The sequence below is a fragment of the Nasonia vitripennis genome, chromosome 5, assembly GCF_009193385.2.
Source record: "Nasonia vitripennis strain AsymCx chromosome 5, Nvit_psr_1.1, whole genome shotgun sequence".
NCBI lineage: Eukaryota > Metazoa > Arthropoda > Insecta > Hymenoptera > Pteromalidae > Nasonia > Nasonia vitripennis.
Genome location: NC_045761.1, coordinates 2,075,108 through 2,098,633, shown reverse-complemented (window position 1 = coordinate 2,098,633; position 23,526 = coordinate 2,075,108). Strand labels below are relative to the sequence as shown.

At 48.2% G+C, this 23,526-nt stretch overlaps 1 protein-coding gene across 1 annotated transcript in view; it reads left to right on the top strand.

Annotated features, from left to right (window-relative positions):
• The window catches only part of LOC100122933 (protein madd-4), a 113,781-nt gene that overhangs the window by 47,777 nt on the left and 42,478 nt on the right, over positions 1–23,526 (top strand). The window contains exon 4 of the mRNA XM_016986963.3: positions 19,199–19,300. Coding sequence (XP_016842452.1) covers positions 19,199–19,300 — 102 coding nt within the window. The remainder of the gene's footprint in view (positions 1–19,198; positions 19,301–23,526) is intronic.

Genomic DNA, 23,526 nt, shown 5'->3' with positions numbered 1-23,526 from the left:
AGTCTGCAGTGCTGTATACTTTGAAACTCGAAGTTGGTCGTCTGATATATATTCATGAAACGCAGAAAGTGAAGCCTTCTAGTTGCGAGACAAGCTTTGCCATCATACTTTGTACAGCTTTTTTTTTCTGTAATACAGTACTTTTTCATAACTAATGAAGATTACAAATAATGCGTTTTGCTTATTTCTATGGTTTTTTACGACAGGAACGTGCATCCCAGTGCTGCACATGTGTCTGGACAACAATTCGATCCGCGATGATGATGCATTCGCATGGCGTGTGGAGCGTAAATCATCGTGACCCCAAAACGCGCAGAAATGGTCCCGGCTATGCCCTTTTTTTGCCCTGCGTGCAAATGACTTCACTCTTTCGCTCTGTTTTGCTTCCCTCACGAACGCTCGTCAGGGTTCATTAGAAAGCACCGCGCAATGCTAAACCTATTTACCATGCTGACAATTTTTCTGGCATAGGAACTGCACTGTGGTACGGCAACACGACGAGGCTGTAGGCAAAAGAAAAATAATTAATAACACCAGCGTAGCCAGACTTTTGTTCAGTCTTACTCGCGAAACTCGCACTGGCAAATTTTTTTTTTTAATTTAGCTTCATCATGTATATTTTTTTAAATTCATGATAATATAATCTGTTAAACCATTTTTTATGAAACGGACACTAAGATTCTAAGAACGCCATTAAATCTTGAGGGAAATTGTAGAAATAGGCTCATTATAAATGCACAGGGCCACTCTAAATTCGAAAGTAATCGTTATCTTGTTATCTTTGAAGAGAGGTTCCAAGAGAAAGAGTGAGAGAGATAGCTAAAGAAAACGAGAGCGAAAGAGAGTTAGTTTGGACCGCAGCCAGACCGCCTCTCATTGTCTTCTTTAGCTCTCTCTCTCGGTCTCTTCGTTCCTACTTTCTGTGCTCCCTCGCTAAATTCTATTCTTCGTTCGCCTAGGTTCACGGAGGGAAAAGGTAAATCCTCTGAATGTCTCGCAGAAATCCCAGCTTTGTCATTTTTTCCTGTGTTTCATCTTTTTCATCCAGAATAAAGTATTTATAATAGTCGTATCTGCCGTGGGACGACGATTGAGCTGGACAGATAAAACTTGTATGATTGTACTCACCAAGTCACATTGGTCAAAATTGAAGTGCGAACTCATCTCCACAATACTTGTAATTACACGTTCTAATACTCCAAGTTATTTTCAGCACATGATGATTCTAATTAGGATTTGCTGTAAATCAACACGAAAAGGGGCGGTCTGCTGTTACGCATGACTGACACTTTCAATCTGACTTGCACCGTTGAGCTAAACTCTCCTTTAGGAGTTTATGTTCTGCGCGTAAATAATTTTTAACACCATTGCGTTTCGTTACTACATATTACAAACCATTCTTGAATTTTTCTTAAATTCTTCAATTTATAACTCTGGATTTAGAATGAAAATGACCATACTTGATTGTTGTGGAATTTCCACTAGGGTTGCAGCAATGAATAAAATCTTTAAAAGTACTTTGCATATATAAGGGTGTAGCGTTGCACTATTTGCCGTTGCATAGAAAAAGAGTGCGTTTTTAGTTTTTAAGAACTAGGCAACACAAAGTTGAGAGAAATATTTTGTAATTCAAATGCCCTTTTAAAATAGAATCCTGATGTGAACAAGTTTGCTCGCTGTTTTATTTCCACAATGCAAAGTGCTGATTTGCATAGCGAATTTTCCTGAAATTTCGAATATTATGGCTTTCAGGATAAAGTTTCAACTCGTGACTTTGATATGAAAATACAATTGCAATCAAATTACGTTTACAATTCATTCCCCCCTTAGATAAAAAGGCAGTTACAGCGTTAATAAAACTCTTGAGCATCGGTTTTTATATTTCAAGAGAAAACTCGTGGTTTTATAATGAAATTAGCTTCATTACCGAGCAAGCAAATGAAGCAATCAGTTCTGTATTGCAGTAGCGCATCGGACTGATCCATATTAATTTGTCTTACCAATTAGCATACACACTGAATGCGATTGAATCAAATTAGCTCGGCCAGATCGGATTTCATTCGCTCCGATAAAGTACAGCTTGTATCCGAATTAGTCTTGCGGTAATGATGGCAAATTATTTATCAATCTAATCGCTTCGAGTCCTCGTTCTCTCATAATATCATCTGTCGTAATCCGCGAGTAAGAGCAAAACACACGTGCGCGTACTCGCACGCACAATAAGTTGCGAACATTCCAAGTTTTTCCGGCTTTCCGAGAGCGTATATGAGCCGAGGCAACAACGGAGGCGGGAAGGCCGGCACGTCTACGTCTCTCTCTTCCTGGGCGAGCGTTCCTTTCTTCCTCTCCTTCTCTCTCTCTCTCTCTCTCTTTCTCTCTCTCTCTCTCTCTCTCTCTCTCTCTCTCTCTCTCTCTCTCACTCTTGTATCCCTCGAGGACTAATACACTTTTCCGGGCCGAGCTTCTCCTGCACACGTACGCGCTGCACACATATACATAGCTCAGCGTCCGACGTCGCCCTCGTCCCGGGGAACAACCCCCTCAAGATAACGAGATAACCCGTTTTCGGGCCGGCATTCAAACGTCCTCATTTTCCAAAAGCCTCGCCATGAAATCTGCTAACTTTTCAGGCGCGAACCCAGTATCCTATCTCTCTTTCTTTCTCCCTCTCTCTTATTCTCCTTTCTTTCCTTCGACTCCGTTCGCCGTTTGCCTTCTCAACCCCTGTCTCTCTCCCTCCCTTTCTCTCTCTCTCTCTCTCTCTCTCTCTCTCTCTCTCTCTCTCTCTCTCTATCTATCTCTCTATCTATCTTTTTATCCACTCGACCGCGTCGCGCCGGCGATACTTCGCGCGTGTGTGTATACGTACACCTACACAGCTGCGGGTACGTGGTTCTTTCTCCCGGCATTCTCATGCATCGAGTCCCTCAAAAAACTTTAGTCCGAATTGAGGTATATAATGCGAGAGAGAGAGAGAGAGAGAGAGAGAGAGAGAGAGAAAGCGGGCATGTGTACCTGTCTCCCGCTCATCGCGCGCGCGATCGTCCGCTTTTATGTAGGAGAGATTCTGAGATTTCTCAGGGGGGATCGTTTCATTTAGCGTTTGCGAGAAATGGGGCACCGTATTACGCCCTCTGTAAGCCGTAGATATATATAACGGAGGAGCTTTTCCAGCGCGCGGATATCACGCTTCTTGATTACTCGCTATAGTACATACACGTGCTGGAAAGTAGATAAAAGAAGCCGACGCGTGGCCTACTGCTAATCGTTACGTTAAACACCCCCTGAAATGATTTTTACGTGAAAACAGAGCTTATCTCGAAAAGCCGCTTTGGTTTACCAAGGTTTTTTCAAAGCTTCACGCTCACGCAGTCAAACTATCTCAAAAACGCAAGCCACTCCGGTCTGTGCCTTCGAAAGCTTTTTCGACAAGAGTTGCGGCGGGAATAAACTTTGTTTACAGACACAACGCTTTCCGTGAGCGGAAGGGAAAAAATATACCGACGCGTCGGAGCAGCGAAATGCAGGTACATGGGAGGATTCAATGGAGAGAAGTATAGCGCGGCGCTCTCGCGAGCGGATCGAAGGAATCGATCGACGGGGGATGTCGATGAGAGTACATCTCTCCTCGGCTTGAAAAAGCAAGAAGAAGAAAGCCCGAAAGGCTGCGCGCGCAGTACGCGCAAAACGAGACGCACAATAGCCCCGCAGGACGAGTCGCAGGATGGCAGTCTATATATGTGTAGTACACGAGGGGGTGGAAACCGGATCGGCCTGGATCGCGTTCAATTAAGAAAAGGCCAGTCGCGCAGTCGGGAGAAACCGAAAGCGCGCGGGGTAACCCGAGAGTCGCGGACTCGCTCGGGTTACCACAGTCTGCAGGTGTCAACAATGTTCCCCTATAATGCGTTTCGCGTATTTTCCAGCCGAGGCCATGCCCTGGCTTTGAGTTATCGCGCGAGAGGCACACGGCCGATTGAGCAACATTAATCAATGCTAATTCAAGTTCCTGCTCCGGATATATTCGCCGAGAGAGAGAGAGAGAGAGAGAGAGGGAGAGAGCATGATTATGGCGGACAGGCGGCTGTTGCTGGGCGCAGTCTTTGATGTCGGCTACGGCAGTCTGATTTCGAGAGTGGACCTGATGGGCTCTCGCTCGCAGTTAAAGTGTGTGTGATTAATGTTCTGCTGAGCTGGATGGCAACGCGTTTGCCTGCGCACGGACACCTCGCACGGATGGATTTCGCGGAGGGGATTGATCATCGATCGAGACGCCTTCGTTTGTATGCGCCTCTCTCTCTCGCGCACTTTTTCTTATCCTTTATGCGCCATTATGGTCGTCTCGCGTGAAACATGATACTCGACGATTACGCGCGATTTCGAAACGGTCCTTCAGTCTAAGGAATCTGCAATGATGATCACTCGTTAAATGGATTTTCGAGATAGACTAGTCGAAAGTAGTTCGTTAAAAAATGGAACGGCCTTGCAACAATTTGCACGAGCGCGGCTCCAATTTATTGTACGCCGCTCCTTTCGAGTTCAACACTCGACGCTTGACCCGTTAACTGCGCGGGGGAACATAATAGCCTGCACGAGATGGAGCATCGGGAAATAAAGAGAGAGAGAGAGAGAGAGAGAGAGAGAGAGAGAGAGAGAGAGAGAGAGAGAGAGAGAGAGAACGCGACGAGGGAAAAGAAGCGAGATGCACCAGCAGCGGAAGAAAGAGAGAGGAAGCGCTCGAGGGATGAAAAATATTTGAATTCTCGAGCCAACTCATCCCGCTAGATTTCCCTAATGTCTTACTTTCTTTTGCAGCTTCGCGTGCAAAGGCAATATCTCGGTCGGCCCTCGCGCTCGCGCTGACAATATTTCGTGTTTCGCCGCGAGTATACACGCCGCTGTCCCGCGCTCTTTCTCTCTCTTCCATTCTCCCTAGTCCCCCAGTTTCTTCTTTGGGTTCGGCACTGGCGCTCGGGAATTATATTCTCTTTTTTAAGCCTCGCGCTCGCGGCTCCGATTCTTATTCTACTTCGCTGCGGCTCTCTCGCATTAATATTATTATTATTCTATTTTACGAGCACCCGCGACTCTCTGCTTTGCGGCCGACTGCGCGTTCGATTTTTTTTTCTAGGCTTTTTGTAAAAATTCAATGAGACCAGTGTATAGGGAAGAGGAAGAGTCGTTGCTGTTCGCGGAGCACACTACACGACTGGTTAAGATTTCAGCGGCAGCGCTGCTGCACGCGCAGGAAAATTATATGCGTTAGAGGGCGTAATAGAGACGGATGAAATTATTCATGGCCGCTGCGCGCGCTTTTGCTTTGTTTAAAAAGTAACGTCGCCGTTTCCACGTGGATATGTTTTTAGAAATAAATTTCACCGACTACTGTATTCTCGGTTATACGCGTGCGACGTACACTGGGTGGATGACGATTTTTTTCTGCAAGTTGCCTTCGACCTCGATTCCGCTAGATCACGTAGACACTTAGTACGTCGGATATCGAGATGGATTCGTCTTTTTCCGCGACATTCTCCTGCACCCTCCCCTCGAAGCCGGCCCTATTTGTCTGCGCTAGACGAAAATCAATAATCCCTCGCAATTCTAGAAACTCGTCTCGATCTATTTCTCTGTGGTCCGTGTACGAAAACAAGCGATGACCGATGTATCAAAGAAACGCGACGACTTTCCTTGATACTACATATTCCTCTTGTTTCGTACGATACGATACTAGCGTACAACAAAAAAATTAATTCGCACATTTTTTTCTGTTGCAGGTGAGTTGAAAAACAATACACCTTTCACTGCTTGATCTTTCCATACATTTCGCAAAGGTACGTATTGAAATATTCGCGAACGCTGTGCCGTCATGGTACACAGTAATTATTCATCCGCGACACATGCGGCGCGGCGCGGATAAGCAAAACACAACACGGCGCAAATACCTTCGCGGAATTCTTTTATTTCTCACTGCGCACAATGCGGGGATGGCTGGCACAAACGAAACAGATTACGTGAGTAGCTAGCATTGAGCGAATTACCTGACTATACTTTGCCCCGGACAGCCACGTCAAATATTTATCCCTGAGCCGCTCACGTGTGTGTGCGTGCGTGTGTGCGTACAACTGTGCGGCCATTCAACAGAGAGGACCGACCTATAACCTATAAATATACGCGCTGGCGGATATCACGCAACGTCCATATTCGACTCGAATCGGTGTCAGTTCTCGTTCTGTCGAACGCTAGATAAGCACCTGACTTTAATCCCTCTCTCGATATCCTATATACCGGCTGTTTTTATGAGGGAATTTTCAAACCGAACGCTATTGCCGGGGGATTATTGCTCCGCCGATCCGGAGATTTCGATTAATTTTTGACGAACCAATTCCGCTGTTTCATAAAATTATTATATTCGACCTGACGCGCGCGTATGGGAAAACTTGAATATAGAGACGTCGCACAATGGGCAAAACAAAGTCCAATCATCGGCTTCTCTCACTCGTTCGCGAGCTCTTTTTTGCGTGCACGTAGAGCCGTCCGCAACGGATATACAAACTATAGATCGAGATGGTCGACGTCATATCACGTGGAATAGAATAGCGCGAGAGACAGACGCCGCTGAGGAAAACAAGAGGACGGAGCATAGCTGTTATTCCGTCGCTGGATTTACACGAAATCGATAAAAATATGGAGCGTCTGCCTGGCTCTACAGCTGTATCCTCAAGTGGGCATGTATACGGAAAAATATCGTGGTTAGACTGTGCGGGTCGCGCGCGCTTGCCTATAGTCGAGCCTATATACCTATACCCCTCTCCTGTACTACGGCCAGGTTGCACAGTTGCAGAAAGAGTTTGCATGAATGCTTGACGGGGTTTTTGACCCTTCGCAAACCTAGTGGACCTTGCGCACTTATATCGGAGGATTTTTTTAATCGGAGTCATCGTCGTCGTGACTCTGCAGCTGGAAACTTTGAGCAATAATAATTATCGGATGCAAGTGAATTAAAACCGATATTTCAATTTGATTTATGGATTATTAAAAAAAACCATACTTTCTCATTAAACTCGTAACACCGCCGAGCAAATTTTCGGTCGAGCGAGAAATTCGAATTATTGAAATGTCCATCCATTTGATTGACATCGGATAATAAAACGCGTAATGACGATTTTACTATACTCCCGGTTAATCATCGAGAGTAACGGTGCATCAATCGTCGTTATTACCTCATATAAATATCGGGGACAAAACCATATCAGTCGACATCTTTCGCCGCAAAAACAATTATGCAAGAATGATGTGCACAATGAAACGGCGTACAGTACCGCATTTTTTCCATCCTTTTACCTGACGCTTCACTTTTATCTCATTTTACTTTTTGTGTATCTCCAGTCGTTGCGAGACAAGGGCAGTCACTCCGAACAATGAGAATAGCAAAAGAGAGAGATATTACGTACCGCAGAGTCTGAAGAATTACGCACTGAGATAAGGGATAATTACAGCTGGAAACATTAAATAAAACGAAGTGTCATCGGCAGTCGGCTTTTAGTAACTTTCTTTGTTAACCCCAGGATCTTTGTTCGCGAATCTGGGCTCGGCGTTACACGATAAAGAATAACCCGATTGCCATGCAACTGTCGTGTCTATGCGTATGCCTGGAGTATAGAACAAAACGATATGCATACAATGGAGGCAATTATCTCGAGAGAGAAAAAAATCACGTTTTTTCCACGATGATAAAGCCGATACGACTCGTGATCGCGCAACGAATTTCACTACTCGCTCAAACGCGCGCGTAGCTCGTTTATTATAATTTTATGTATGAGATAACGAAGCGCAAGAAGGGCGGAAATCCTAAAAAGCTCGCTGGAATCACGATCCCCGCGTGGATAAGCGCACGACGCAGCCATGCTGAAATTCGTTTAATTCCCGATTCCTAAACGCCTCGGATGTCTCGCACCCTCCATCCCCGAGATAGTTGGAGGAGAAAGAAAAAAAAACAAGTTACGTCCCAGGCGTGTGATTGCGGCTACGAGGGGATTATATCCTTGTCGTCATCTGTACACATTTGCCTCGAGGCGAATCTTATCCGTCGCAAATAAGAATCGAACTCTCACGTCGCTGCCAATGAGAGCGATATAAAATTTCCTTCCTATTTTCGATGGCGAATTTCTCGGGGTCGTTCTATCGAGAGAGAGAGAGAGAGAGAGAGAGAGAGAGAGAGAGAGAGGGTGTCTAAGTGGTTGGAGCGACTTTTGACGCGTCGGGTCGATTCGACTTGGCTCGATGAAGCTCCTGATTTGAATTCCCTTCTGGGGATGATAAGCAGCCGGGGAAAAGTATAAGAAATTCCATTCGCTCGTCTATATCGGCGCGCGCGAAGGCATCGAATCGACTGTAAAATTTCATACGTTAACGGTTATTGACACTATTTATTTTTACGCAGCCGCGATTAAGGTGTATTTTGGGTTAATTCGATCGAATTAATCAAGCGCATCAGCGTAATCGTGAATATTTCTCCTCGATATTTAGAATAGTCCGCAGTTATTCCGAGCCGAATGTATCAACCTATAAATATGCGAGTACTCATGCGTTATTCAGGTGGAAATCCGCTAATCGCCTTAGAGAAAGCGACTTGCGGCGTGTTCGTCTCGGTCGCGAGAGTTTAACACTCGTACGACACACGCGTTCGCAGATGCTCGAGATTTCATTTCTCGAGCTAAATTAAAAAGCCGCACGCGACCATCACTATTTAATCGCGTCGATAAGCAGGAAGTCGAGGATTCCTCGCTCTTATTTTTACGCCAGCCGGAAAAGGGACTTCCACGCGCGCGCAGCCTTTCGAGCGAAACACGTACCACCGGCTGCAGTATTTTCGCAAGCGAGGGAATTAGCTCACGTGCACGCGGTCGTTACACAGGAAACGAGTGCAGGGAATCTCCTCCGATGCCCGCCTACGTCTGTCAGAAGTGAGGCAGAGAGAGGGAGACCAATCCACGAGCAATGGAATAAGGATCGATCGCAATTACCCCCGGATATATCCGTACACGCGGGCAGAAAAATCCGATTGATATCCCACGTGCGCGCGCACTCGCTCGTCGATATATATATATTTCCGCGAAGTCACGGACCACCCACGGCTCGCTCATACACAGCGAGAGATTCTATCGGCGATATATAGGCTCGCTCCGGGCTTCGGGACTCTTTTTCTTCGCTCGTCGAGTTCGCGTGTAGATATGTATACCGCTCTCGAGCTGAGGCATCTTAATTTAGACTCGATCGCGGCGGCGCGCCGTTCGTTAAATTTGCGATTCTTCATTGTTGTTTCTTGCCCTCTTTGTTATGGGCCCGACGCGCAGGTGCGGCTGATATGCGGGAGATGCGCAGAAAGAGCTCGAGATAAGCAGCGAAAGCGAGTTGGCTCGGAAAAAATACTCAATTTCCGGATGTTTCGAGTACTTACTCTATCGCGATGTGCAGTGCGACGGGGGGTTATAGAGCTTCTCACCTATGAATAGGAGAAAACTTTTATTTTATGTAGTGTTCCATGAATTTTATCGCGAATCGATCTCGATATAAAAGTGTAATACACTTTATCTGGGATACCGCACGGTATAAGACGCGTACTTATTTTGGAAGTATTACTGTGTCACCGCATAGCCAGGATGGTATGATTTTTAATACGCTATTTAATTAATGGAGTTCAAATATTCTTATGCAACTCAGTGACGTAATGAAGAGTATATTAATCTATGTATCGAGAGATTATATTTGGCGCTGTTTAATATATCGACTGACTGACTCGGAATTATTACGAAGTTTTGATAATAAATTTATTACGGTTCATTGCGGGTAAAAATACGCCGAAAGTATTCCTCCGACGAAAATAAGCGAGTACGAAAGAAGCTTCATTGTTCGATACTCGTCCCAAGCAGAAGCGTAACCCGATCCGCGGATTACCCGCCGAGATAGCCTCGCGGAGGTTCGAAAAAAAATTATCCCCACACCTTGACAACAGCAGTTTCAATTTCATATTCGAAATTCGAAACCGCAAGCGTATCCTCGTTTAAATCGTAGAAAAAAAAACAAAAATAAATATAGAAAAACACCGCTTCAGCGACAGAGACCTCGTTAACCGTTTAACTAATCTCTGAGCGCCTTAGCGGCGTTTTCCGCAATCTGAAAACGGCCACAGTAGCCGCAGCGAGAGCATAATCGCGGATCTAAATGACCGCAAGCGCGAGAAGAGATAGAATTATACCCACACGAGCACTTGCCATTATTCCTCCGGCTCTCCTACTCTGTACAGCTTCCCTCGGCGCTTTAGATTATCGAGACGCGACGCGACCGCTTAAAACACACACACACCAGTCGTGCATCGATTTGAAATTATACATCGTTATTATACGGATAGAGGACGAGGGCAACATATACACACGTTATCTGGTACTCGCGGGGGGTAGGGGGGGGGGCAAGGAAAAGGCAAAACGCCGCAGAGGAGGAAGCAGGGACCCGGGCGAGTCTTAATTCCGAAATAAGCCCGACGACCCTAATCGCCTGCGGAACGAGCGCTGGCCGGTTGTTAATTAAAACTCAGCCAGCGCGGGAGAAGCAAAATAAAAAGCGCCCGCAAGAGAAAGTAAGAGATAAATAGCGGAGAGAGAGAGAGAGAGAGAGAGTAGCAACGAGAAAGAGTATTATGCGGCTTGCCGAGTGTATACGTTACCTGCGCGCAACCCGATGGGCTATATTTATATGCGCTAGAAATGCGAGATTAAGAGTCGCCGAGGAATGAGGAGCTGGATTAATTGCGCGGAATTTTTCCGCTTAGGATTAATGCGCTCCTCGAACGCTAATTGAATCCGAAGTCGCCAGTATATTATAAGCTAAACGTGTTTACAAGCGTGATGAATTATAAGCATCTCGCGCGAGCTTTAATCGGCCGAGCGGCGCGAGTTCGAGCGCCTCGGCTTTAAAAACGGCTGCCGCACGCATCGCGCGAGAGTCATCACACGACGTCGTCACGCGACGAGCGCCGGAGAAACAATTCCCCAACGACGCGGGAGCACAAAGAAGCGTGTTCTAATAACGCGAAACGGGCACGCAGCCGCGGGAAGCTCTAAATCGGCCGCCGAGGCTCTGTGTAATCGCGACTCCCAATCGGGAAGCAATTTTAAAGCAATATGCTCCTCATCGCGCGCCAGCCTTTATCTGATGCCCAGCCCGAATAAATCGCTCGGCTCTCTCTCGTCCCCCCCCCCTCCCTTCTTTCCTCCTCCTTCGAATGTATACATGCAGTCGCGCGGAGGCGAGGCGGAGCTCTCGCTTTTTAAACAAGGAACCTCGCGGGTATCCGCGGAAATTTTAATTAATCGCGCCCCGCCTCGGATATTCATTTATCGAGCCTCGCTTTCGCGCGAGTGAACGTCAAGTGCGCTCGCCACTGTAGCGGGGAAGGTCGCTCTCGAGAACGGAATGCGACCTCGGAACTCTTGTATTGTGTCCTCTCGGCTGCAGCTCTCCGCTCATTGTCTTGAGTGGGCTGCTTTTCGTCGAATCGGCTTTGCTTCTTTTTTTTTGTCCCGACACTCGCGCGAATGCCTCTGCTATATACCTTCAGCGCCGATGCAAGACGCTCTTCTAGGATGATGTTGTTTTTTCCTTGAATTTAGCCGCGATCGAGCGGAAGTGCGCTAAAGTCACGGACCGGTATTTTTAGAGTTTGATAAATTGTCGACTGTGTGCACACGATGGCAAGCGTAATTACACGCGATTTCTAGGTCAAGCGTTTCTCATGCAAAGTGAATCTGCGAGTCAGGAGCGTAGCCAGGAACCATGTAGTTCATTTGACGACGCGAATTAATTGGACGCAAAATTTTCGAAATAGTATACGGAACGTTTTCGTATTCATTATTTCCAAATCATAAAAAAACGGTCGGAATCAAAGACCGATGCCGAAAAAATCGTCGGCGTGCTCGTTTGTCTTTATGAAACCCCGTCAGCAGTCGGTTTTCACTCCCGCCTCTATCGGAGATCACCTATCGCGGCCGCCTGGCCGCCCGATCTCTCTGCGGGCCGAGCGAGCGAGTAGGTGACAAACGAGCTGGGAATAAATTTCAATGTTTCTCAGCTTAAGAGTTGCGCGCGCGCGCCTTTCCTCGGAAATCATTCCGATGAAAATTCGAGGGCTTCGCGGCGTCGCTTCGCAACATCCCCTACACATATACCGAGCTGCGGCGGCGACGGCCGACCTACACGGCGCGACGACGACGCTCTTAGGCGACGCCGCCGTCTGCTAACCCCCTCGAGGGAATTTATGACCGGCTGACTTTTATTTTACCTCCGTTCGGCTCGCCGCCTTTTGTTTCCTGCGCACAGCCTCTAGTCCTGTTGCCTTTGCCCCTTTTGTTTTAATATCTTCTGCGAGGAGACGCCTATGAGTACGTAGTGTTCGTCGACGCGTTTCTTCGATGATAAGTGCGACTTCTTCTTTGCTGCGAAATCAGGCCTCGCGATCTCGACAGCGGATGAATTTCCGAGAGATGCGCCTCTTTCCAAAGCTTCTTCGCGCTGCAGCTTCCGCAATCGCTCGAGGAAAAAAGCGATTAACTCGAGAGAATATTCCTGAGACGTTGCCGCGGAAAATACGTGCCTGAAATTCAGCGCGGAAAGAGTCGAGGGCGCTGCTGCAGGCGAGAAGGAGCGAAGATAAATAGCGCAAAAACTCGGACTCGGAAGAGATTGACTGATTAAATAGGTTTGCTTTATTGCGCGGACCAATGATTTCGGTGGCTACTGATAAAATCAATTTTTTTCCGTCCGGCGGCTGACTTATTCTTGTGGCTAAGAAATACAGGCGTTTTTCCGGATCTGTCTGAAAAATACAAGTCCTCCCGGCAGAGTGCAAGTCTCGCTCTAGGAAGCAGGAGAGCGAGTAATTTAAAAAATCATCCTCGAGCTAAAAAGTTCAAAAACCAGAAGCAAGAGAGAGTAACGAGTCGAGATAAAGTCGGCGAGCTGGGCCGGCAGAATCTCTCGAGAGGGAAGGAGACAAGACTGTGCTCGATAAATAAATAAATAAATAAGTGCCCAAGCTGGTAGAAAAGAGCGCGAAGTACATATACGGTGCTAAAGGGATGACGGCTCGTAGGAAAGTGAGAAAGAGAAAAATAAATAGGGTGACGCTCGCGTTGACTCTGAGATTTTATATACTCGTGCGCGCGGGTAAATACGTACGCGCGAGGGGACACCTACGCTCGCGGATCTTCTACCTGGGGAGAATAATTCTCAGAGGGTAGTAGCTTCCTTTCCTTCGATTTCTCTTTTCCCGGCCTCCATTTCCGCCGCTCTTTGCGAAATTCCATTGGACGTTCGCGAGATGTGTTTTTCTCGCAAAGACAATATTTTTGCTGTATTTCCTGTATAACGACGCAACTTTAGTTTCAAAGTCGCTCGCTCGAGAATGTCCAGGCCGCTGCACCGAGAGAGGGGAAAAATCGCTGAAATAAGCGTATCGCGTCGATTAATCAATCCAGCGCAAACAGCAACAAATTTCTCCTCATAATCTTTCCTCCCTATTCCCGGACTCGCTCGGATACGCCGATGAAATCGAGAGCGTGTATACTCTCTCCTTCTCGGCGGGCGTCCATCAACGGCGCTTTCCCACAATAACGTAATAAATCGAAAGTGCGTGACTCGATGGGAGAGCCGCCGCCGCTTCGGCGCCGTTTTCATGATCCTCGTGCTTCGAAAACAGCGCAAGAGCTGCGACGACGACGACGACTAGAAGCGGCCGCGCTCGCGCACGATCGTCTAATTTATAACCCAGCGCCGCGCTCTCAGCTCTCGTTTATTCCCCTCCGCGCAGCTCTTGGATCTACATTTTTTCTTTTTCAATAAATTCAGCATGAATTTATCGGCTAGATAACGCGGACCGAAAACATTCGGGGAGTAATGATCCGCAGATATGGGAGAAGTGAAATTAATTTCCGTTCGCTTTCTTAGCTTATACGCAACTCGCGGCATTTGCATTTCTCCGCGTAAATAATACCGGAGAGCCGGTGATCACAAATCCCGGGGCGCGTAAAAATTCCGCAGGATTTCTAATTATTGCGCAAGCTGCACAGCTCTCCTTAAATAGTGCTCGCAGCCACGCGGGAGAAAAAAGCCAGCATTTTCCGCTGAAAGTAATTGAAAATGCCCCAACACCAGCTCCATCCATTTCACTTTACCTCTTTATCCTCCTGCTCTCTCTCTCTCTCTCTCTCTCTCTTTCTCTCTCTCTCTCTCTCTCTCTCTCTCTCTCTTCCTCTCTCTGTTCCTCGCGTGCGCGCGGCCGCGCAGTCCCGGGCCACGAGAGATGCTGCAGCGCAGATAAGACGAGCGCAAGAAAGGGGCCAGCTCCCACTATATATATATCCACGAGCGCGCTCGCGCGGGTGTTTTAGATCTCTCGCGGACGGAGAGAGAGGGAAAAACACCTTTGACCTGCAGGGAGGTCCGGAGAGATATGGAGAGAGGGGGGCTGAGATGCTATCTGTCGTGGATTCTACTGGGCGGGCCGACACCGACTTTAGGGGCAACCTTTTCGTACGTGTATGAGAGAGACAGAGAGAGAGAGAGAGAGAGAGCGCGTGTGCGCGGCTGATCCTACTTAAAAGAAGAGCCAGGAGAAGGAGGAGAGGGTAATAAAAAGGAGACGAGCTCCAGCGCGCGCCAAATATCTATTCCCCTGCATGTTTAGCCGGCGCGGCGCGCCTCCCTTTCTCTATTTTAATTTCTGGAATTTCGGGGCGCGCAGGCGTAATTTACGGCGATTTTACGCCTTCCAGAAGGAAAATCCTCGGCGAGGACACCGCGGGGTACAACAATCTCGCGGCGAAACTGATGGGATTAATACGCGTGTAACGTTATACCGCGAAGGACCTCTCGCGGATCGAAGACGCGTCGTTAAGATTCTTTCCGATGATTGTGGACCCACGTGTGTTTATATTGTTTTCGAACTCTTCTCGCGGTCGTCTGTTTTCTCTCCCGGAGCCGCGGGAAATTTACGGCTATCGACGGGGCTTTAGTGCCCTCGCGGTCTGGGTATGTGTGTGTTTTTACGCCCGTCGTGGGGAATTAATGAAGACCCCGGAAATTTATGAAGAGGCCGGCTTTTTACCGGCCGGGCTCGAGTGTAAAGTGCGTTTATTATGATAATTTGGGGATCATTGGATGTTATGTTATTTATTCTTTCTCTATGCCCGATTATTTTTCATAACGAGTGCAATTCGAAACGAACGTCGATAATAAAATTGAAAAATAAAAACGGATCGCGTTCAGTTGAATTTATTTATTCTTTATTCGCGTTAAAAATACCGACGCCGACGTGTAAATTTCTCCACGCGAGCCGTTTCGCTCGAATTGCTGTTTTTAACAATCAGTAGCGCTCCCGATTGTGTTAATTGGCCGCGGCTATATATTTACCCTCGACCACACCGCTGCATCGATATGTAATCTAATTTTATTCCCTTTCATTAAACTGGGTTAGCGATGCATCCAAACATATTCGCTGCGCAAAACAGTAAAAAAAAGAAAAAATTTCCTCACCCGCGTCGAAATTCTCCAATTACAATGCACTTTCGCGCCAGCAGCGTGGCGAGTGTCTCGATTAAATCCGATACACATAAGCCGGCGGCACGCGCTCGTCAAAACAAATTTAGCTCTCTCTCTCTCTCTCTCTCTCTCTCTCTCGCACACGGCGGAAGATATAGGCGCCGTACGGGCGAAAGAGAGAAAATTGATTCGTCCGTTATGGCAGTAGCGTATAGTGAAGGGAGGGGGGGGGAGCAGCCTGCCTGATGAAACTCTCGACAATTTTATCGAGCAACGCGCGCGTTTGCGTCTCTAAATTGCCTCTGCTCTATGTATGGAGCCGCTCTAATGGGAAGCGACGCACATTCCGCGAGCCGATACGCGAGAGAGAGCGTGTATTAAATTCGTGCAGGCGCGCTCTACACATTTTTCAGACGCGCGATAACGAAGAGATCGATGCGTCATGCTTTCATCTAGGCGCGCGCGTAGGAGGCTGCTACTGTGCTCTAGAACGGATCCGAGAGTCGTTATACGGAGAAACCCGTGTATGTCGCAACGTGATCTCCGCATTGTAGAGATTGTTATGTGCACACAATGCGGCTCTTATTATATTCGTAATTATTCAAGGCTCGTTATAGAGGCAGCTTCGTGATTGATTTTTTTCGCCGCGCATGCATATTTAAACGACGATTTACGCAACGCGAAAACGCCTGTAAAAAGCGAGCGTATTTATAAAGCTGCGCCCGCGTGTCAACACACCCTAAATCGTCACGATTATTAGCGGCGACAAAGAGCCAACTCCCGCGGCATATAAGATACGGACATTCACAGGAGTCCGCCTGCCCACGCGTTTCAGCTCGCATTGTCGAATTTATTTTATATTCGCAGCGTCACGCAGAGAGCACCTATGCATATAGCTACCGTCCGCTCGACTATCCTTTCGGCTTAAGCGCTCATATATATATATAGAGACACACCGCGAGGGCTTGGTTCCCTCTTGCTTCTTCTTCTTCTTCCTCTTCTTCCTTTCGGGCGCGCGTGTCGTTGTAAATCTTCGGGAATCGCGCTGCTCGTTTTTGGATTTCGGGAGGCTGTTAGCCGGCGGAGCTCCTCGTCGTGGGCTGCATCTCGAGAGAGAGATGATGAACGCACGCGGCTGGCGAGCGTTTTCGCCGATTGTAAGAGAGCCAAGATATGGGGGTTATGGATAGGAGTCGCTTGATTAGACAAAGATTCGGGGCCGGCCGAGCGCGTTTGAAAAATATCGCCGGGCCTAATTGATTTTCTTGCGTGAACACGTCTTCGGCGTGTATTGAATTTAACGAGCGCGCGGCCGGGGCTATTTTTATAATGCACTTGTTCGTGATACGCGGCTGCCGATAAAATATAATTAAGGCTCGAACACGTTCGCGCGTATGAAATATGAATATATAACCGATCGGCTTTCCGCTGCACTCGCGCAAATCATACCCGCGCATAACCGAAAACGAGCGACGCTTGAAAGTTTTCCCAACTATAAATACCCTCTTTTCGCTGAAGCATAGCGAGCCGAGGCGTTGTGCAGGGCCCGTAAGTACACACACACACACACACACATACAGGCGAAAGATTCGTCGATGGCTCGAATTAGCGATACATTTTTAGCGCTGCGTTGGCCCCGTTAATTAAAGCTTATCGCGCGCGAGGCTCTCTCTCTCTCTTTCTCTATATGGAGGGTACAGCATCGATCGGAGCAAAGTGCAGCCGGCCGTATTTATAGAGAGGCTCGAAACGTTTCACTAACTGCGCTGCGCGCCCATACACACGCCGTACAGTTATGCGCGCTCGATAGCGATCGCTGCTCCCAAAGGCGACGCGGAGGCACTTCATCATTAACAAAGTAGACGCGCCGGAGCACGTGGGCAGTGGTGTATATGCAGATGTATATGCCTCTTTCTTTTTTTCACTCCATGGCGCAGCCATTTTTTTTTTTTTTGTGGTAAATAAAGGTTCGACTTTTATCGCGCGGCGCGAGCGGCGTACGTATAAACGAGTAAACGAGCGCGAAGCTGTGCGCGGGGGAAAATGAATGCGCGGGAAGTTGAACGTTTATCGTGTGCATAGATATGACGCCGCCACCGCCGCGGTATCTCGGCTTGGTTTATGATCAGTTTCTCGCTTCATTATTTTTGCGCGCTATATAGCTCGGTTATTTCTCGGAAATTAGCTTTGTTTACGTCGAGTTTACAGGCTGGCGATGATTGCTGGAATAATCTCTCACTGCTCGGCTCCTGTCCGCGTACGGTTTGAATCGGAATCCCGAAATTCCTATATTGAGATAATCGCGGCGAGCGAGAATATAGCCTACTAGCTCGGGGCATCGGAATCAGATAAACTCGAGAGAGAGAGAGAGATTCAGTTCCCACTGACCGGCAGAGAGAGAGAGAGAGAGAGAGAGAGAGAGAGAGAGAGAGAGAGAGTGAGAGAGAGAGAAAAAGGGTTCGGAAGAAGAAGGTGACTAATCCACACACGACTACGGCCTGCGGAGAGATCACTGCCCACGTGCGCGCGCGCGTTCTCACAGACGCGTCGGCGGCGGCTGTGGCGGGGCAGCCCCGAAAAAGAAGCGCTGCATAATTAACGGATACACAGACGCGCGCAGAAAAAGAAGGAGAGCTTACGCGCAGCCTCACTCTCTCCTGTCATTCGAGATCGAATTAAGATGTCGGCGCGTGATTTACGCCTCGTACAACCCTTTAATTGGCCCCTACGATACCCACACCCACACGCGCACACGCACGTCCGAGACCCCCGATTCTTATCTCTTGCGCGCGAAAACGAGTGTATATAAGCCCGAGCGCCGATTTGCCCTTAAACAATCTTGGCGTTTCGCGTGTGCGCGCCGAACTGTGATGCAACGATCGCCGCGCGCACGTGCGAGAATTCGTGTTTGCTGCTGATTGCCCCACTTAGCCGTTGAATTGTGCCAATGTCAATTAAGGGATTGGCTCCCGAGAACGAATGCTGCGGCCATACGCGATAACTCGCTGTTTTATTTATTGTTTTTGATGCGCCAGACCGAGCGCCGGGAATATATAGGGGACGGATCGACGCTTTTCGTACAGAGCCTTCAATCGGATTTCTATTTTTAAATAATTCCATTTGTAGCCACGGCCTTATTCTAGTATTCAGCTGTTCAAGTATGCATAACGCCAGCCCCGTTGCATATTCGAGCTCGCTGAAAATTTTCTAACGTTCTTCGCGTGTATTACGCGAAGCGAAAATTGTTTACCGGCCACCATAATCAGCTGAGAAGCCACAAAGTTTAATTCCGTTTATCTCTTATGGCGTTTTCTTCCAATTAACCCAGTTTCCCCAGCAGCGCAGCTATGTACGCTACTGCGACGTAAACAGATCTAAGCACACGATGCTGGTGTCCGAAAAAGTTGCTGCCTCGTTCGAAATTTTTTAGTCGCGAGCCGGTAAAACGAGGCTACAAATTTACCCGAGACTTGTTTGGAAAAACTTTTCCAGCCGCGCATCTTTTGCCGCTATGCTTTTTGCTGCGGGCGAGAAGTACTTGTACGAACTGCATTCATTGCCCGCAGTTCATGCGAAATTTGATTGATGATTAATTTTCAACTTTCAGATTTTCCTGACGGGAATCGTCGCCAGCGACAACAGCACTCTCGACGGCAGCCTAGAAGCCGTAAACTCGGCCAACAGTTACGAGGCGGATCCAGCTACTCAGGTAAATTTTTTACGTGATTTTGTTAACTGCGGACGAAAAACGAGCGATCTTGATCAACAAAAGCAATCGAGTTGACGATCCCATCAACCAATGATCGTGAAACGCAAACGGTAAAGCACTGCGACAGACTACCCTCTGCATAACAGAGCAGCTCGAAGGCGGTTGGAAAAACAAGAAAAACATCGGCTCTCGTTCGGTCCACTCGGTGCAAGTGGCGGGGAGTCGTAAAGACGCTCAGTGAGTCTCGAGAACCGCTACCGGGGCTGAGATCCGTGTCGTGCGCAATCGTCCGGACCTTTGTCCCCGACGAAGTCAGTCGTGTGTGAGCGAGCGCCAATGGTTGGTGAATGCTAAGGAGAGGGTAGGTGCGGGGGAGGGACGCTCGTGACGCGGTTCAGTGACCATGACACACAAAGCGCAATCCTTTCGCGCTTGAGTTCACGTGTGTCAGCGGCACGCGACTCTCCCCGCCGTGTATGTGTGTGTGTGTGTGCAAAGGTATACATCAACGCCCGCGACGTGCATGTGCGAAAAATGTATACGACTGGTGTACTGTGTAACGTATAGGAAATGGGTCGCCGGTGCGTCGCTGTTATTGTCGTTGCCATGCCTTATTCTTCTCTTGGGTTCGAGTCGTTGATGCTGACGCCCTTTATTTACAGCACCCCCGAGCCTCGTTTTCGTTCGCTTGGACATGCGCGTGCTAGCGCTACTTTTGATCGTTCACTTACGCTTTCAGCTTCTCGAAGAAGATTTATTTTCGGAGCGAGCTGAAAACGATATCCCCGCGCCAACTCGAATTCATTTCCGCGACATTATCCCGCCTAATGACACTTGCATAATTCGGCACGTATTCCTTCGCCCGAGAGCTGCGGAAAGAAACAATAGGCTCTCTCTCTCTCTTTCTCTCGAGGAGCGGAAATTCGCGATATAGCGCCGCGGAACAATGAGGGCGACTTTTAAATATGAAATTAGGTTATTTTCTCATTTCCCTTCGCTATTTTCACTTTATCGTTTGCCCTTCCGCTTCCTCCTCTCTCTCTCTCTCTCTCTCTCTCTCTCTCTCTCTCTCTCTCTCTCTCTTTCGGAGTATATCTTCTTTGTTTCCTCGTCACACACACACACGCCCACACTTAGCCTTGCAGCAGCCTCGTACGTGCACTTGGAGGGGGCGCGCGAGTGCCAAGGTTTTCATTCCACTTGCGGAAAACAGTCGAGTCTGCTCGACAAGAGGTGTGTGGTGAAGGATGTCGAGAGAGCGCGAGACGGGCTTTTCTCGCAAAGTTTTTCTTTATCCTTATTGCGCTTACTCAGACGTAAAGCAGCGTTTCGAATGCGAGCTATATACACACAGTGCTCGCACACTCTTGTATTGAGAGGAGAGAGAGCCGTCGAGTGGGCAGGGAAAAAATGTTTGTGTTCCGACTCTTTAGAGTACAAAGAATTTTTGTCGCGCAATCTCGATTTCTCATCAAAACGGAACATCTCAATCGGCAAGGCGGCCGCTCGTTTATTTCCACCGCAGCCCCAGTCACCTTATTTCCGTCCACCTGTAAATATTGCTTCCCGTCGTTCTTTTTCACTTCGCCTTTCGAGTCGGGTTAGCTTTTTTGCGCCCACGGCCTCGGCTCCCATACACACACGTATTCATGCCATTTAGGGGTAATTTCGGCGAGAGCGACATCCTTCAGCGCGAATTTATTCACGCGAGTCATGCACCCCGACGCGAAAGTAAACTCCGCTAATGAGTATGGTCGTGCGCGCGGTTGAAAAACGCGCAGCCGTGTACACTTTTTACGACGTCGAATTTCTTCGTAGCAGCGACACACATCGCGAGAACTCATCCTTAAAAAAAAATATATATTCAATAATCGAAAGCACGTCACACCTCGCAAAAAGCCCGTCGTCGCTTTGCGCATACGCACCCGTGCAAAAAAGCCAACTCCGGTATACACAGAGCCGTGCGCGCGAGCTGGCTTTATTTCCGAGTCGACGAGCATGTACACGCATATATAGCACACAGCCGCCGGAAGAGGTCGAGCAAGCCATAGCAGCCGCCAAACGCCGCGGTTCTTGCGAGAGAAGCGACACGTGAATACATAAACGCTCGGACTTGTTTTACAGCGTGTAAGCATCGCCCTCCCCGACTACGTGCTCGCGATTCTCCGCCAGCTCGCATAAACCAGCGCGCGGGGGCGGGAAAGCACGGAGAGATTTGTTTCTTTATCGCTGCACCTTCGTGCGCGTAACTTTACGTCGACTGATAATGACAGACTAGCTGCTGCTTCGGCTTGTTGTTTTTTTACTTTTATGACGCCGACGGTCGACCTTATCGCAGCTCGTAACGACTGTGTCAGTGAGTTTGCCGATGCGATTAACGGGCGGATTCTTCGCGAAACTTTCGGATGATTTTTGTGTACGACTTTCGTTCCCTACTCCCTTCCAATATACCGAGCCTGATGTGTACGACTGCATACGTGTAAGCCGTCGTTTCGTTCATGTGTCACTGAACCGCGGCGCCGAACTTATTTCTCCCTGCGCTGGTGTTCGTTCTGCTTTCAGCGCTCGTTCGCCGCCGGTATATAGTTGAATATATTTTTGGCACGACAATTTTCCATCTTCGCGCTCCAAAAGTCTCGCGACAGCAAATTCTTACTGCATGTCCCGGAGAAATATTGACCTCATCACTCGCAGCTTTCCCTCTGTGCCGCGCGGCAATTTCGTGGGAATAAACTGGGACGATATAAATGAACGCAAATTAGCGGCAGCTTGAAACGGAATGCAAATAAGAGAGAATTATACGCTTCGGAGAAATGCAAGTAAGCATTAGCGAGTGTTTGTCAAACTTATTGCGCTCGCCGCGCTTGTGTACGCTTGGCTCCTCATAAAGATGCCGCGCGCGGTCTTGGCGAAATTGAATTTCGATACTTTTCCCGCTGACACGTATTTAAAATTTGCATTTTATACGGATGTATCGTTTTGCTTATTTTCCGCGAACAAGCTTGGAGAGCTATCACCGCACACGTGCGCGCCTTGTATAAAGGAAACTAGACTACATTCGCTCGCGAGTTCGCAAGAATCGAGTCCCGATTCAATCGATGCTCGCGAGCGAATAAAGTAAACTTTCCAACGCGGAAACAATAATCTCACCGAATTCCGGTGTACCTAGCGTATACTGTACACCGAATTTTCCAACATATTACCTCCACGTGCTACCCCGGACTAACAATCATTAAAAGCAAGGCCGATGCGTTTGAATCGAGCAGCAGGTGCACAGCAGCAGCCGGGATTCCTCGAATAAATTGAGCCGTGGCTCTCTCGCGTGTGCAGCGGCGAGAAAGGCGACGAGCCGGGACGACGAGATGAGAGAGAGAGACATTGTTCACGCGCTCCATTAACCTCCGACTACTGACCGACTATTCGCGGACTCGGACTACTTAAGAGCAGCCGACGTCTCTCCTCTCTGCTTAATAACTGATTTCAACAGCGCGCGCGGCGGGTTTGCTCAGTGTTGTGTGGTCACTTCAGTCCCTCGCAAATTCACGTCGTTTGCTTCGCAAAGATCATTTCGCCGTTGAAAGAGATAAAGTAAATATATACTCCCGTTTATACACGCGCGCGAGAGCGAAAAATACAGGAGATTAATATACAAAGCAAACAGCGGCCGTAATATATTCCCCCGATGACCAGTCGATACATACGCGCAGAACGACTTGCTATAAAGCCTCGCATTTCAACGCAGATATGGCGCGATCGTTCATTTTCCAGCAGAAGCGGCCAGTTAAACGATCTCTCGTATCATATACACCGAGAATCCCGTGTCCTTTTCGCCGCGTCCCGGGGCACGTCAATTTTATGAAAGTTACACACAGACCCGAGCCTCGCACGTACACAGAGACGAGATTATCCGCGCGCGTGTCGTCACAATGAGCGGCGGTATTGTTCTTTTATGCCAGGGCAGCAAGTCGAGCTCGAGCCCTTCAGCTTCTCCGGAGCATCGATGGGCGCAAATCGTCGACTAAGCGCCTCTCTCCGTCCCTCGTTTTCCGAACGACGAGAGAGGGAAGGACGGAGGGATGCAAGAAGTCGGGGGAATACGTATATTGGCTGGCTTACGCTCGAAGACGAGGCGCCTGTAATCGAGTGTTTCGCCGTCTTGAATGTACAAACTTTTGATTGCGAGGCGAACCTGTTGTTTTCACCGACGCGTTATCGCTGAATAGTAA